General features: G+C 46.4%; 1 protein-coding gene across 1 annotated transcript; it reads left to right on the forward strand.

The window, feature by feature from the left end:
- Window positions 1-9,925: 9,925 nt before the first annotated feature.
- On the forward strand, window positions 9,926-13,136 carry LOC124670620 (auxin-responsive protein SAUR21-like; the record flags this gene model as incomplete). The annotated part of the gene is made up of 2 exons (XM_047207097.1): window positions 9,926-10,277; window positions 13,102-13,136. Coding segments are annotated over exons 1-2 (387 nt in total), but the record flags the coding sequence as incomplete, so codon positions are not given.
- Between the last annotated feature and the right edge of the window lie 1,203 nt (window positions 13,137-14,339).

The following is a 14,339-nucleotide window of genomic DNA, read 5'->3' on the forward strand; positions in this document are numbered from 1 at the left end:
AACGCTACCCGAGGAATCGTCAGTACGTCGAGACCCTGATCACGAACTATGCTCAGATGAAGACGATCTTCACGCCCCAGTTTGTCTGCAGGGCGCAACTGTTCCAACCTAACTTGCTGGTCAGGGCAATCGACTACATTGTAGGAAACGAAGAAGATTATGCCGAGTATCGTAACCTGAAGCCATCGGAGAGGAGGAGCTGGCTTAGGACCTGGCTACGCAAGTAGTTTCCTGCTTAGTGTTTATGCTTCCTTCGTCATGATCTGCTAATTTTGGAAGGTGCTCTCATATCCCTCCATTAGTTAGGACGCTTGAACCTGATCTCCGGTTTGTAATGATGAACTTGTTCGAGGTGGTATATACTAACCCCTCGTGTGATGAACCTGTGATGCACCACGAAGTATAGTTGCTTTGCTGTGGTGCATCGCCCAGTAGGGTAAGTACTTGTTGTGTATTACCAGCAACTCTTGATGAACTGAATCTACCTGAATGTGTTGTTATTTAGTTAGCAGTACTGGGCAACCTCAACACTCTAAGGGAAAGGGTTACAACAACATGCTCATATCTGCAACAAAACAGGGTGAGGGCTGCACCAGTAGGGAAGAAAGTTGTTTGTGCAGGCACCCAAACAATGGGGGCTGGCTTCCTTCTCTGGTGCAGAAAAATCCACACAAGCAACCAAACGACACGTGTTTTATGGCCCATGGCCCATTTGCAACGCGCAAACATTCCCTTCTCACTGCGCCAGTGGTGCACGAATTAGGCCTAGGCTACCAAACGCGCTCTTCATCTCTCCCTGAGAGAACGCGCGCACATAATGAGTAATATTCTTTATTTATCATAGAATACAACCTGAAACTAGCCAATTTTATTCATAAATTGGTTAATTTCTCTCTTCACGATGAAAAGGGGCCACCAGTTGCTAAAAAGAACACCGTAGAAGATGTATCAATCATAAAGAAGAGATGCCAAAATATGAGCAGCGTCAAAGAGGACAGTTCATGCTGGCAACCAAAGGTGGCATCTCCTCAAATACATCAATGTCTACTACCACACGAGAGACAACGGTTCCGGGAAACCAAATATCATACCATGGAAGAGCTTGGCGAAGCGCCATCTACCATGCTTTTCTTTGATCTTCTCCTTGATTTTTATCTGAGATGCCACCACCCAGTTGAACACCACGTCATTCTGTTGCGATCAAATGACACAAAAACTAGGGTGATGGCCGTACACATGTCTTGCTTGTGCTCCAAGCGACAAGAGTCTGATTTCCACCAAGTGACCAGGTATGTGTCCCCTGTCGCCCTGTCGGCAACCAGTCCATCCTATCTCAATGTCATGACAATAAACCCATACCTCGTGTGCCACCACACACCCTAGAAGCATGTGTATTATTTTACTGCAAACTACAAACCCAAAACACCAAAACTACTGCACCTTTTTATTGTTTTACTTGTCAAACTTGCTGACCAATACCTTCAGTTTCTTGTGGGATCGACAAACTTTCTTATTGAAAAGTATTACAATTGATCTCCTGCACTTGGAAGCCATCAACATGCTTTGGGGATTAATTTTGAAATTCCTCGGTATGACAATTACATTCAGAGCTGGTAGTCGACGAAAAGAAGAAGGTTCAGAAAGAAGGAGTTGCGGTGGTTTGATGGACCGGTGTGCACAATTTTTCACTAGCTTTCGAAGAATAGACATGCTTGGTGCTTTGGGAATAAGCATCAGCAGTACACATCCCCAGGTTTGGGCACACACATTCTCAAAGAGTACAAGCTTATTAGAGCAGTGCACACAGTGGTGGATCTACCCATGGCCAAAGGGGTGCACAATGGTGACTTGTTGTTGGCAATTGTGAGATAATTTGTTGATGGTTGCATATAAGTATTTGTTATCTTTTATGAGGATCTATTGTACTGATATATGAGTGCGCACATATGTTGGGGAATTCATGAGGTCATCACCGTTGCATGATGATAGGAGGAGGGGCATTGGAGCTTGACATAAATCATGTCCCAAAAACTTACTGCGGTGGTTGGACTTTATGTCTTAATAATTTATTTGTTTGCTCGTAACTGGCCTTGGGATCAATCATTAGGGGTATATTTGCTCATATTAATGGTTGCACCTATCTATGGCTCCTCTCGAGAAGAAACTCTAAAAAGGCTATACAATTGTGACAACCACACAAATGAAATAGCAATTTGCTAGAACACTTACTTCCTTGAGTTACTTCATCTTACTCCACTTGATATCACTTTACTTATCTTGCATTAGTTTTACTTCTTACATTTTATTTTTCACCATTTATAGTTTAAAAAAAACAAACCTCTTAACACACACAAACACACTATAGATTCTAGCTTTGCATAGGAGGCCATCTAAGTGGGTTATAGGGCTTTAGAGAATAGATAGTTACCTTCAGCTTCTCGTGGGTTCGACACTTAAATACTTATCGTATTGTACTGTGGTGAAATCTTGCACTTGGGGGTTATTAGCAGGGCAGTGACATTCAGAGTTGGTGGTCGATTGAAAGAAGAATATTTAGAAAGAAGAAATTGCGGTGGTTTGATGGACTGGTGTGCACAATTTATCACGGGCTTTGAAAGAACATAAATTCTTGGTGCTTTGGGAATGGGCATCAGCAGCACACATCTCGAGGTTTGGGCACGCGCATTCTCAAAGAGACAGGCTGATTAGAGCAGTGCACAAAGTGGTGGATCTACCCACATCCTGAGGGCTGCACGGGACTTCGGTAGATAAGAAAACTCTTTGTCAATTGGACCCCTAAAAATCATTTTTATCTGTTAAGGCACCATGTCTGGGAGTGCAGCCCAAGGGCTTTTCATGCAGCAGCAGGTGCACAGCCAGGATTCGTTTGACACTCCACAGATGCCCCAGTACCGACCTACGGCAGCGCTTCCGTTACGCCCTTTGTAGCCACCTTCAAGGCAACTGGGACCGCCAGCTCATATGCCTCAAGCTGCTCCTCCGTTCTTTCAGCAACAACCGTTTGCTCCAACGGGCCTCCAGCAACAGCAGCAACAGTTTCCCATGCCGCCTTTTGGTAAGTATGAGCAGCCTTTTGTTCCTCCGCTCTCTGCAGTTGTGGGGCAGGTTGGGTCTAGGAACAAGCGGAAGAAGAAGAAGGGTGGAAAGCCAGGACAGATTGGGCAACAGCCTCAACATCCTCAATAGTCTGACCAGTTTTTGTAGCCGCAGGTTGTCCTACCAGTGGGAGTCCCAGGAGGGCATGGTGGAGGCAGCTGGTTCTTCTATCCTGGAGGTTTCTACGGGGTTGGATGTCCTCGTTGCTTCGGTCCCTGTTTTGATTTCTGATGATGTTCAAGGAAAAGGGAAGAAGTCCGGGAAATGCTGGAAATGTGCAGTTGACTCTCATGCCACCAAAGATTGCATGGTTCAACATTATTGTCTGGTTTGTGATAATTTCAAGCACCCTACTTTGAGATATCCGTCACTGCGCCTCCCTAGGCCCTCGGCTTTTGTTGCAGGAGAAGGGACTGATGATGCTTTGCTTTGTTTGTCTGATAGTGTGCATAAGGCACATCCTGCGCCAACTTGTTATCCTACAGCTCTGGTGACCATCTCAGGGGACAAGGTCCCAGCAAAGGCGATCCAAGATTTGATGAAGAGGATTTGTCCGCTTAATGTGCAGTGGAAATGGGAGGCGGTTGCACATGGGGATGATGCTTTTCTCATTGGTTTTCCTTCGGCGGTGGATCTTCAACGTGTTGATGGTTTTCAGATGGGTGTGCCGGCTCATAAGGCAACAACTTCAGTCACAGTTTGGAAGCCTCACGACATACAACACAAATCTGAGCTCAAGCCTGTGTGGGTACACGTGTAGGGGGTACCATACACAGTGAGACACTTCCATGGTTTATGGGCGGTCGGGACTCTTCTTGGTGTTCCGCTCGATGTTGATCTTGTCACTATGCAGAGCCGTGGGATTGTGCGTATTCTTGTTGCTATGGTCAATCCTAAGGCACTGGAGGGACAGGTGGATGATATGTGTTCGTTCCTCGTTGTGGCTTGTGCTGTTAAGCTGAAGTTATTCAGCTTTGTGTTCCGTCGCAAGCCTTCAGAGTTTGTAGCGGATCCGTCTTTCACTCAGTTTTTCTGGAGGCGGAAGGGTGATGATATGGATGAGGAGGACCTGGGTAATGACAAGGATGAAGACGCCGCTGGCCCATCTGGGGCACCGATGACTGAAGCTTCTAGTGTGGAGGTGGACACTTCTGCGCCTTCTTCCTCGGCAAGTAAAGGAAAGTCGGTAGCGGTTTCTCGTATTTTATGCCCGGTCATTACTCCTTATAACGCTAGCCCGAGGACCCCGAGAGGTAGGGAGATAATTGACAGGATCCGAAGAGTATCACCGCAGCTAGTGGGTCGACTGGCAACGTCTCCGTTGGTTTTGGACACCGTTTCCCCGGTCTCACAGGTGGACGTACAGGGGATGTCGGGGGTGTTTCTTCCTCACCCCAGCCTAAAGTGGCTTTACAGGTGGAGTCGGAGGAGAGGGGGCTGCTACAGCTCCGTCATCTCCCTCTCTGGCTATCTTAGCACTATTTGGGAGGGGGGGCGCCACAGCACCCTCGCCTCCCTCTGTAGGTGGTGCCGCGGAGGTGGAGGGGGCTGCTACATCGCCTGTGCCCCCTCACACTGCCTCGGCTACTGCGGAGGTGGTTTCAGTGGATAAGGCGAGTGGAGATGAAGAGATGGCGGTGGTGTGTGGGGCTGCTACATCGTCCTTGCCCCATACCACCGCGGCTTCGGCGTTGACTTTGGGAGGGGTGGGATTGGGGTCGGGGGCTTCAGCACCATGGCCTGCCCTGGCGCCCCATCCTACCTCGCCTACGACTTCACCCACCGCACCGACGGCTGCCTCTTCCTCACCGACGACGGCTCCGTCATCTTCCCCGCCTACTACGCCTATGACTCCGACGATGCCCTGTGTGACCCATTCACTGCGTCATACGGGGTCGTTTGCTCAGCCACCACCCACACCTATGCCGTCGAGTGACCGCCATGGTGGGCATGTCACTCCGGTCAGGCGGAGTGGGAGGTTTGGTTTGGATGCGGGTGGTGGGACGGTGACGGACAAGGACACCATGCAGAAGGCGATGCGCCGTAAGGCGGCGCAAAACCTCGACTACAATGGTATAATATCTTCTCATAAATCTAAATCGTTTCTATCATTTTCATCACCTGTTATTTCTTCTAAGCTTAATAGTTTAGGGGTTAGTCTTGGTAGTTCAGAAAAAGAGATATCTGTTTCAACTAGATTCTTGAAGCACATGGAATTTGATCGTATTACAGTTGTTCTAAAAGCTTCGACGATGTTGGATTCCACCTATTTAGATGAGGATGAAGAAATTGCCACATCAGATAGTCAGCTTCTTTCTCATCTAGTTGGTGAAGTGTCAGAGGTGGGTTTGGATGAGGACGACCTTTACTCTTTATATGAGCTAAAGGCATCTCGTCGAAAATCCAAATCCTCCTCTAACAAAAAAAACCGCGGAAACGGTCAAAAATTCCCAAATACCCAATTGTTTCCCAATGAATGACATGTTTGCGAATATCAGAGGTCTTGGTGGCTTGGCTAAACGCTTACATTTTTCCGATTGCATTAGGGATCATAATTTGGATTTTTTTTGGCTATTTTGGAGACGGGGAGACGGGATTTCTCCCAAAGTCTTTTGAACCGTATATCCAATGGTATAGACCTTACTTGGATATCCTGTCCGCCCCGTGGGCGATCCGGGGGTATCTTACTCGGTGTCAGAACGGACTCAATGGAAGTGTTAGCACATTCGGTTGGGGAATACCTTATAAAATTCCACATCCGTAATAGAGCTGACAATTTCATATGGAGTCTTATAACCGTGTATGGTGCTGCTTAGAAAGCTTATAACGCTGCCTTTCTTCGTGAGTTGGTGAATCTAGCAAACGAAGCCCCTCATCCTACTCTCATAGGGGGGATTTTAATTTGTTGAGATTTCCATGTGAAAAAAGTAGGGGCATTTTTGACAATCTCTGGCCTTTCTTGTTCAACGCGATCATTGAAAGCTTGGACTTGTGGAAGGTGTCAATGATTGGCAGACAATTTACCTGAGCTAAAAATCTCCCGGAACCAACATATGAAAAGCTAGATCTCGTACTCATGGATACTGACTGGGAATTGAAATTTCCAATGGTGACGATACACGCGCTAGAACGTATTGTTGGGTTTTCGGATAATGCACCCATCTTATTATCCACCTGTTTACCTAGACCCTCGTCTAACCGCCGATTTAAATTTGAACTCGTTTAGTTGAATCGGGAACGTTTTCAGACCATGGTTAAAAAGGTATGTGAAAGACCGGTTGTGGGTGTGTCTCCGATACATAGGTGGAATAACAAGATGCGTGCGGTACTCAAACACCTCTGTGGTTAGGCACATCATACAACTGGTATTCTTAAAAAAGAAAAGCAGCGGCTTTTATCTTTTATAGATGATCTCGAAGCTAAAGCAGAAGTTAGACCGCTTTCTGCACAAGGGATTGAGCAAAAAAAAAGCCAATCAAATACGGAAATCGCAAAACTATTGCGCGAGGAGGAGCTGAAATGGTACCAACGATCTAAGGCCTAATTTTTTCTGGAAGGAGATTCGAATACAAGGTACTTCCATTGTGTTGCCAATGGCAGGCATAGGAAGAAGCTTATTCGTACTCTGGTTCAGGAGGAGGGTACGATTGAGGTTCATGAGCAGCTAAAGTCGTATATTACGAGCTATTACAAAGGGATTTTTGGTGCTCCAGAGGAAAGCAATTTTTCGTTAGATGAGACAAGGACGAAGGATATCCCCCAAGTCTCTCAAGCGGAGAATAATTTTCTCACTTGGCCTTACTCTGAGGAGGAAGTAAGAAAATATGTCTTCCAAATGGAGCATAATAAAGCCCCTGGTTCTGATGGTTTCCCAGCTAAATTTTATCAGTCTTTCTCGGATGTCATCAAGGTCGACCTGCTGGGTCTTTTTCGTGGATCTACATGTTGGACACTAGAGCTTTTTAGGCTCAATTTTGGTAAAATTATATTATTGCCCAAGGTTAATGAAGCAGAAAGGATTCAACAATACCGTTCTATTTGTCTTCTTAATGTGAGCTTTCAAATATTCACTAAGATTGCCACGATTCGATTAAATTTGGTGGCAGATCATGTGATTAGGCCTTCACAAACTGCTTTTATGCAAGGACGGAATATTCTGGATGGGGTTGTAGTCCTCCATGAAACTGTTCATGAATTGCATAGAAAGAAGTTGAATGGCGTGATTTTAAAGATTGACGTTGAAAAAACCTATGACAAGGTTAAGTGGTCTTTTTTGCAACAAACTCTCAGAATGAAAGGTTTCTCTGATGAGTGGCGTGCGTTGATCAATAGTTTTATCTCGGGTGGGAGTGTTGCCATTAAAGTCAATGATGACGTGGGAAAATATTTTCAGACCAAGAAAGGACTAAGACAGGGAGACCCATTATCACCAGTGCTATTTAATATAGTGGATGATATGCTTGCTGTCCTGATTGAACGTGCAAAGTCAGAGGGCCAGATTGAAGGGGTTATTCCTTATCTTGTTGATGGAGGTTTATCCTTTCTTCAATATGCCGATGATACAATAATTTTTATGGATCATGACATCGACAAGGCTTGAAATCTAAATTTAATTCTTTCTGCTTTCGAGCATTTGTCAGGTCTAAAAATAAATTTTTATAAAAGTGAATTGTTTTCTTTTGGTGAGGCCCAAGACCATGTTGCAGATTATGCTGAGCTTTTCGGCTGCGGCCAAGGCCAATTTCCAATTAGGTACTTGAAAATTCCGATTCACTATCGGAGACTTAGCAATGCGAATGGAAATTGGTTGAGGAAAGACTACATATTAGATTAAGTAGTTGGAAAGGTAAATTACTGTCCTTGGGAGGAAGATTAGTTCTCATAAATGCGGTACTTATTATGGTACTATATATGATATATTTTTTCCAACTTCCTAGAGGAGTCTTACAAAGATTGAATTATTTCCGATCAAGTTTCTTCTAGCAAGGAGATAGTGAGAAGCGTAAATATCAACCGACTAAATGAAGTGTGCTGTGTCGGCCCAAAGATCATGGTGGACTTGGTAGTTGGTATTCAAGACCTCCAAGTCATGAATAGGGCACTTCTCGGTAAATGGCTTTCCAAGCTACTTACCGAAGAGGGCATATGGCAAACACTTCTCAAGAGGAAGTATATTGGCTCAAAGGCTCTATCTCAGGTTCTTTGGAAACTAGGAGATTCGCATTTTTGGGCTGATCTCATGGAAACAATAAAATATTTCTTTCCATATGGATCTTTCTCTATTAAGGATGAGTCGTTAATTCGTTTCTGGGAGGATAAATGGTTGGGTAATACCACACTCCGAGAACAGTATCCGGCATTGTACAATATAGTGCACCACAAAAGCGATACTATCGCTAAGGAGTTGGAAACTTTCCCACCAAACATGGCTTTTAGAAGAAGTCTCATCGGTCCCACACAAACCTCTTGGCAGAAATTATTACAACGTCCTGAGTTAGTTCAATTGACGCAGGGATCGGATGTATTTCGATGGAATCTTACCGGGAATGGTTCATTCTCAGTGGCTTCCATGTACAATGCTCTCATCCAGCCTGAGATCCCGGTCGATAATAATTCAAAAATTTGGAAAATAAAGATACCACTGAGAACAAAAATCTTTGCCTGGTATCTTTGTCGGGGGGTAATTCTTACTAAAAATAATCTTGCCAAACGCAACTGGCATGGAAGTAAAAAGTGTGTCTTCTGTAATCAGAACGAGACTATTAAACACTTATTTTTCCAATGTAAGTTAGCTAGGTCTATATGGTCAGCCGTCCAAATAGGGTCTACCTTATACCCACCATGTAGTGTTGTTAATTTATTTAGCAACTGGCTCAATGGTGTGGATGTTAGGTTTAAGCGTCTTATTAGGATATATTTTCAATAATATTTCTTCTTTCTTTATGCAAGTCATCTACCGGTCCACAGCTATGCTTCGTTCATGGGTACCATTGCAGCGTGTGGAGCGTCGGGACCTCTTTACGGAGGTGTCTTCACGGTTGGAGGATACGACGAGGGATATTTCCTCCCAACATGGGTGGCAGCATGACCTTCGGCTAGATCCTCCTAGCTAGTCTTTTTATTTTCTCTGAACTTTGTTTTTCTCTTCGAACAATATTGTGGTTTTGTAACGAATTTTTGTGCGGTTGTATGCATCTTAGTTATGCAGAGGCCAGGTCTATTGCATAAGTAATAAAGTGTCCATTTTCGGAAAAAGGCACCATGTCGGCATCCGGGTTCGTGATGCTCTAGCTCCGCCAGAGGGGGGAGGGGGTATTCGACAACGGTTAGAGAGAGTAGTTTGTATGTACTAGAGTTTTTGCGGAGTCTGAAGGCCTGCTTTGGTGCTAAAGTAGGACTTTCTTGTAATTATCTTTGCATTCTATAAAACAGAGATACTCGTTTGCCTACTTTCAAAAAAAAGATCAGCAGCAGCAACTTCGATTCTTTCTTACCGCGAATCACAAAATTTCCGGACACGTGGGTATACATTCAATGTGGAATCGGTTCGAACGAAAAGAAAATGAGAGTTAAACCTGTGCATCACGTGAAACGGAGAGGTGTAGACATCGATGGATCAAACTCCACTCATCTGCTCTACTCGGGCACCGCTGGCTATGACGTGTGCGGCATACTCATAGGCACAGGCGCACAGGAGTTCTTCGCGGCGCCCGCCTATATATTCCCCCATCCCGTTCCGCCTCTTCGAAATACTCCATCCAACCCCACGACAGACACATCGTCACATCAGTCCGGTTAGTCAGGCATCATGTGCAAGATCGTCAGCACGGCACACTCGCTCGTCTGGCTGCGCCGCGCCGTGCGGCGGTGGCGCTCGCGCACGGGGCAGACTGACAAGGATACGTCGGCCGGCGCCGTGCCGGCGGGGCATGTGGCGGTGCGCGTGGAGGGCGGCCGGTTTCTGGTCCCGCTGGCGCACCTGAGCCACCCGGCGTTCCAGGAGCTGCTCCGCCAGGCCGAGGAGGAGTACGGCTTCCCGTCCGGCGCCTCGGGCCCGCTCGCGCTACCCTGCGACGAGCAGCGCCTCCGGGACGTCCTCCGCCGTGTCGCTTCCGAAGGCCGCCGCTCTTCCCGCGGCGACTCGCGGCCGCTGCTGCAGGGCATGGGCATGACAGTGCAGCCGTGATCGGCAGGCAATCTTTCTTTCGTAAAGCCTCTGTACATTGTAGACTATGTAGTAGACGCGAGATAGCGCGCGCGCGGGCACCCATGCCATGCCGCGGCGCCGTGCCATCCGTGGCGCTCTGAAGCCTAGCAAGACTTTCCAGACTGCTCGACAAGACAGATGCGCTGAAGTCGCCCTGACAGATCATACTCGATGCTAAATTATACACTGTAGTACTATCCTGCACGGCCATCCGTCGAGCTGGCATTGCAAAATGTATATCTCCGAGTCCCACAAACTCCGGAAGAACAGAAATTACTTACTGGTATTTTAAATTCCGTTAGATGTGCGTTGACGGCGAATGGCCAAATTGGCCAGCTGCAGCTGTATCTCGAGTAGTACCTTCTGTAATGTAAATGTCCGTTGTGAACTCCTGTTCTATCGCCTTGAAGTGTGATGCTTTGAGTCAATAAAATATTGGTTTTGCTAATTCTCGGCTGGTTGAGGATTAGTTTTGCTCTCCGTCCAGTTTTGCATCACGATTCTTTCATTTATGAGTTGCAAGTTACTAGGTTGCAACTGAACAGAATTTAAGTTCCAAGTGAGGTTGCCATTATGAAAAATGGCTCGGACCGTTTGATTTGTTTTGTGATACGTGCTAGTTCTGACTTGCAACATAGATTACAATTAAGATTTGATGACAGCACTTGATTAGGAGCAAAGTTAATTCTAATTCGACTAAGAATTATTCACATCCATAAATTATTCCATTCACAATAACTGTTAGATTTGATTTCACTTTTTAGGTAGTTTCTATGTTTTCTTCGACATGTTCAGGTGGAGGCTACATCTTCAAGTTAGCATAAGAACATCCCTGCTCTATCACAACTTCGCGAGGCACCTAACACCAGCGGAGGGCATGTGAAGTTCCCTTCCCGGCGGATCTCCTCTGATGTGGTCGGTGTTCATCCTCGTTTGTGTGATTGTTGGTCTCACTCATCTAATCTTTGGTTTTTATTATTGGCGATGGTTGTTACGCCGGTCCTCTTAGCACAACGGCTCATATTTGTCTACCACAACAAGCTCTACCCCGACAATCTTTGCCCGACTACGGTGAGAGAGGGGCTAGAATGGCAGAGCGCCTTCGGCTCGCTCCAGTGTCGGTAGTCAACTAAGAGCTATTCAAAAAAATTATTACTTTTAGAGTTCTTTCTATTGGTATTGATGATTATTAATAGACTGGCGAGCCTTTTTTTTAAGTAAGGAATATTTCCATTGTATTAGTGTGTCGTCTATTAGATGACATCCAACCAACATAAATATGTAAAGCGGTTTGGATCATTTCTAGGGCGCAAAAAAGAGATGTTTTAGAGAGCACGGTGGATGAACGAGCATGAATAAAACATATAATTATTAAGAATAAAATTAGTGAAGAAGACAGAAGCAAAAAAGGAAAATATGGGGTTCTCTTCTCAATGAGAGTCGATTTGGTTTTGGCTCCTCTCCCACCCCTCCTCCGATGACCTAGCTCGACGGAGTGGTGATTGAAGGGGTAGCTCAGCTAGAGTGGAGAGGGGAGGGATAGCCTGACCTCCCATGTGCATATCAGTAGTAGGATTGGTTTTAGGTTAGGGCAAGGCTTTTCCGCTATGGTGTTTGGCGTGATGCCGTGGGGGTCATGCCTCATAGTGCTTTGGTACGGCATCGGATGGTTGTCGATGTTGGTATTCCATGGCGGAGGCTCCACTCTTGAATGCATATCTCTAGCGAATACCTCCTAAATAAGCGTGCTTGGCTGACCAGTGGCAGAGCCACACTATAACTGTGTAGTCATATGACTACACAGTTTTCCAGGTACATAGAAAAAATAATGCAGAAAATTATGAAAGTATCGTATAAATACATATATTTGACTACATAACTTTGAATTGACTACACAAGGTTAATGTCCTGGCTCCACTGTAGCCGACCACATCGAGTGCACACCTCTCTTCTTTAGCCATCGTGGACGTGGAGGAAATAGAAGGTATGGATCCAATTCCTGCTCATGTAGATACTGCTCGTGTAGATCTTGCGTTCAACAGGAATTGTTAAGTTGTGACTGCAAAGATTATCTAGAGCTCATTGTCAGCGGAATTTCAATCTCTTTGTCGTCCCACCGTTGGTCGTTCTAGCCGAAGGGCAGCCTTTTGGAGCGTCGGGGTCGACTCCTTATCAATTGTTGTTTCTCCCGCACTATCTCCTACCTAAGTCCTGACCAATTGGCCAAATTAGGGGCAATTTGGCTTTAACTTCGTGTCTTCCACCTGCTTCGTCCCAACTCCCAAGTGATAAAGTCTCTGGCGATGGTGCGGGTGGCCATGTACTGAGGGCCATCATTATGGGTGAGCAAGCACTAGTGGAAAAAAGGCTATCTGTGGCGCACCAAAATCAAATTCTGTGGCGCATATCCAGGTCGCCACAGTTACCACGCGACTAGTATTGAAACTTCTGTGGCGTATATGTACATGCGCCACAGAATTTTGAAACTTCTGTGGCGCACCATGCCAATATGCGCCACAGAATTGTGCTGTCAAACTTACGTGGCGCACCATGCCAATATGCGCCACAGAATTTTTTTTCGAATTTCAAAAAAAAGTGGCGGGATCTAGATCTAGATCTGGGGCCGCCGGAATTTCGCCGATTTTTTTCGAATCTCGCCGGAAGGTGGTGGTGGTGGTGGTGGTGGTGGTGGTGGGTTGGTGGTGGGTGGTGGGTGGAGGAGGAGGAGGAGGCCGGCCGGAGGTAGTGGTGGTGGTGGGTGGTGGGTGGAGGAGGAGGAGGCCGGCCGGAGGTGGTGGTGGTGGAGGAGGAGATGGTGGAGGAGGAGGTGGTGGTGGTGGTGGTGTTGGCCGGAGGAGGAGGAGGAGGAGGTGGTGGTGGTGGTGGTGATGATGGTGGTGGCCGGAGGAGGAGGAGGAGGTGGTGGTGGTGGTGATGGTGGTGGCCGGAGGTGGTGGTGGTGGTGGTCGGCGGTCGCCGGAGGTGGTGGTGGTGGTCGCCGGAGGTCGCCGGAGGAGGTGGTGGTGGTCGCCGGAGAAGAATGGAGGAGGATGTGGTGGTGGTGGAGGTGGTGGAGAAGAAGGGATGAGGTGGTGGAGAAGAATGGATGAGGTGGTGGTGGTGGTGGAGGAGGAGAAGTGAGGAGAGGAGATGGAGAAGTGAGAGGAGGTGGAGGTGAAGTGGAGGAAGAGATTGGCGCCTCCGGTTTTCAAATTTTCGGGCCAAACTTCTGTGGCGCACTTTTTTCTTTTTTTTTTGCATTTTGCAGGAAAAACACTTTAACTGGCCGTAACTTTTTACTCTTTTCGAATTTGGTGATTCTAAAAATTGTCCAACCGGGCAAGCCCAGGTGAATTCGGATGTAGAATTTTCGTGGGAACATTTTGATATATTGTGCGTTTTTTTCGAGTTCGTATGCAACCAGAAATCCAGTTTGATGATTTTCCCACACAATTTTGCAAAAAAAGTCAAAATTCATGTTTGTTAAATTTCAGTTTGATGATTTTCCCACACATATATGGGAATCTCGAACAATTTTATTTTTTGAAATTTCTATCTATTTCTTTTATTTTTTACAAAGGTAAAAAAGGCGATCCACGGGGGGGGGGGTGGAGTTGCGTGGGGAGAAAAATGCTGCAGAATTCTGTGGCGCATATTGTTGGTGCGCCACAGAAGTTAATAATTCTGTGGCGCACATGCCACCATGCGCCACAGAATTTTGAACTTCTGTGGCGCACATGCCACCATGCGCCACAGAATTCTCTTCGCCCATGTGCAGTGCTGGACCCCGCGTGGGCCCATGGAAGTTCCGTGGCGCATCCAGCCACATGCGCCACGAAAGTCGATATTCGTGGCGCACCGGTCCATCCATGCGCCACAGAATGTGGACTTTCTGTGGCGCATATTTTTGGTGCGCCACAGAAATAATTTTTGTGGAGCATATTTTTTAGGTGCGCCACAGATGTCATTTCTACCTATAATGGTTTTCCTACTAGTGAAGATTTGTTGATAATGG

This window comes from Lolium rigidum, chromosome 7 (assembly GCF_022539505.1).
Source record: "Lolium rigidum isolate FL_2022 chromosome 7, APGP_CSIRO_Lrig_0.1, whole genome shotgun sequence".
Classification (NCBI taxonomy): Eukaryota; Viridiplantae; Streptophyta; class Magnoliopsida; order Poales; family Poaceae; genus Lolium; species Lolium rigidum.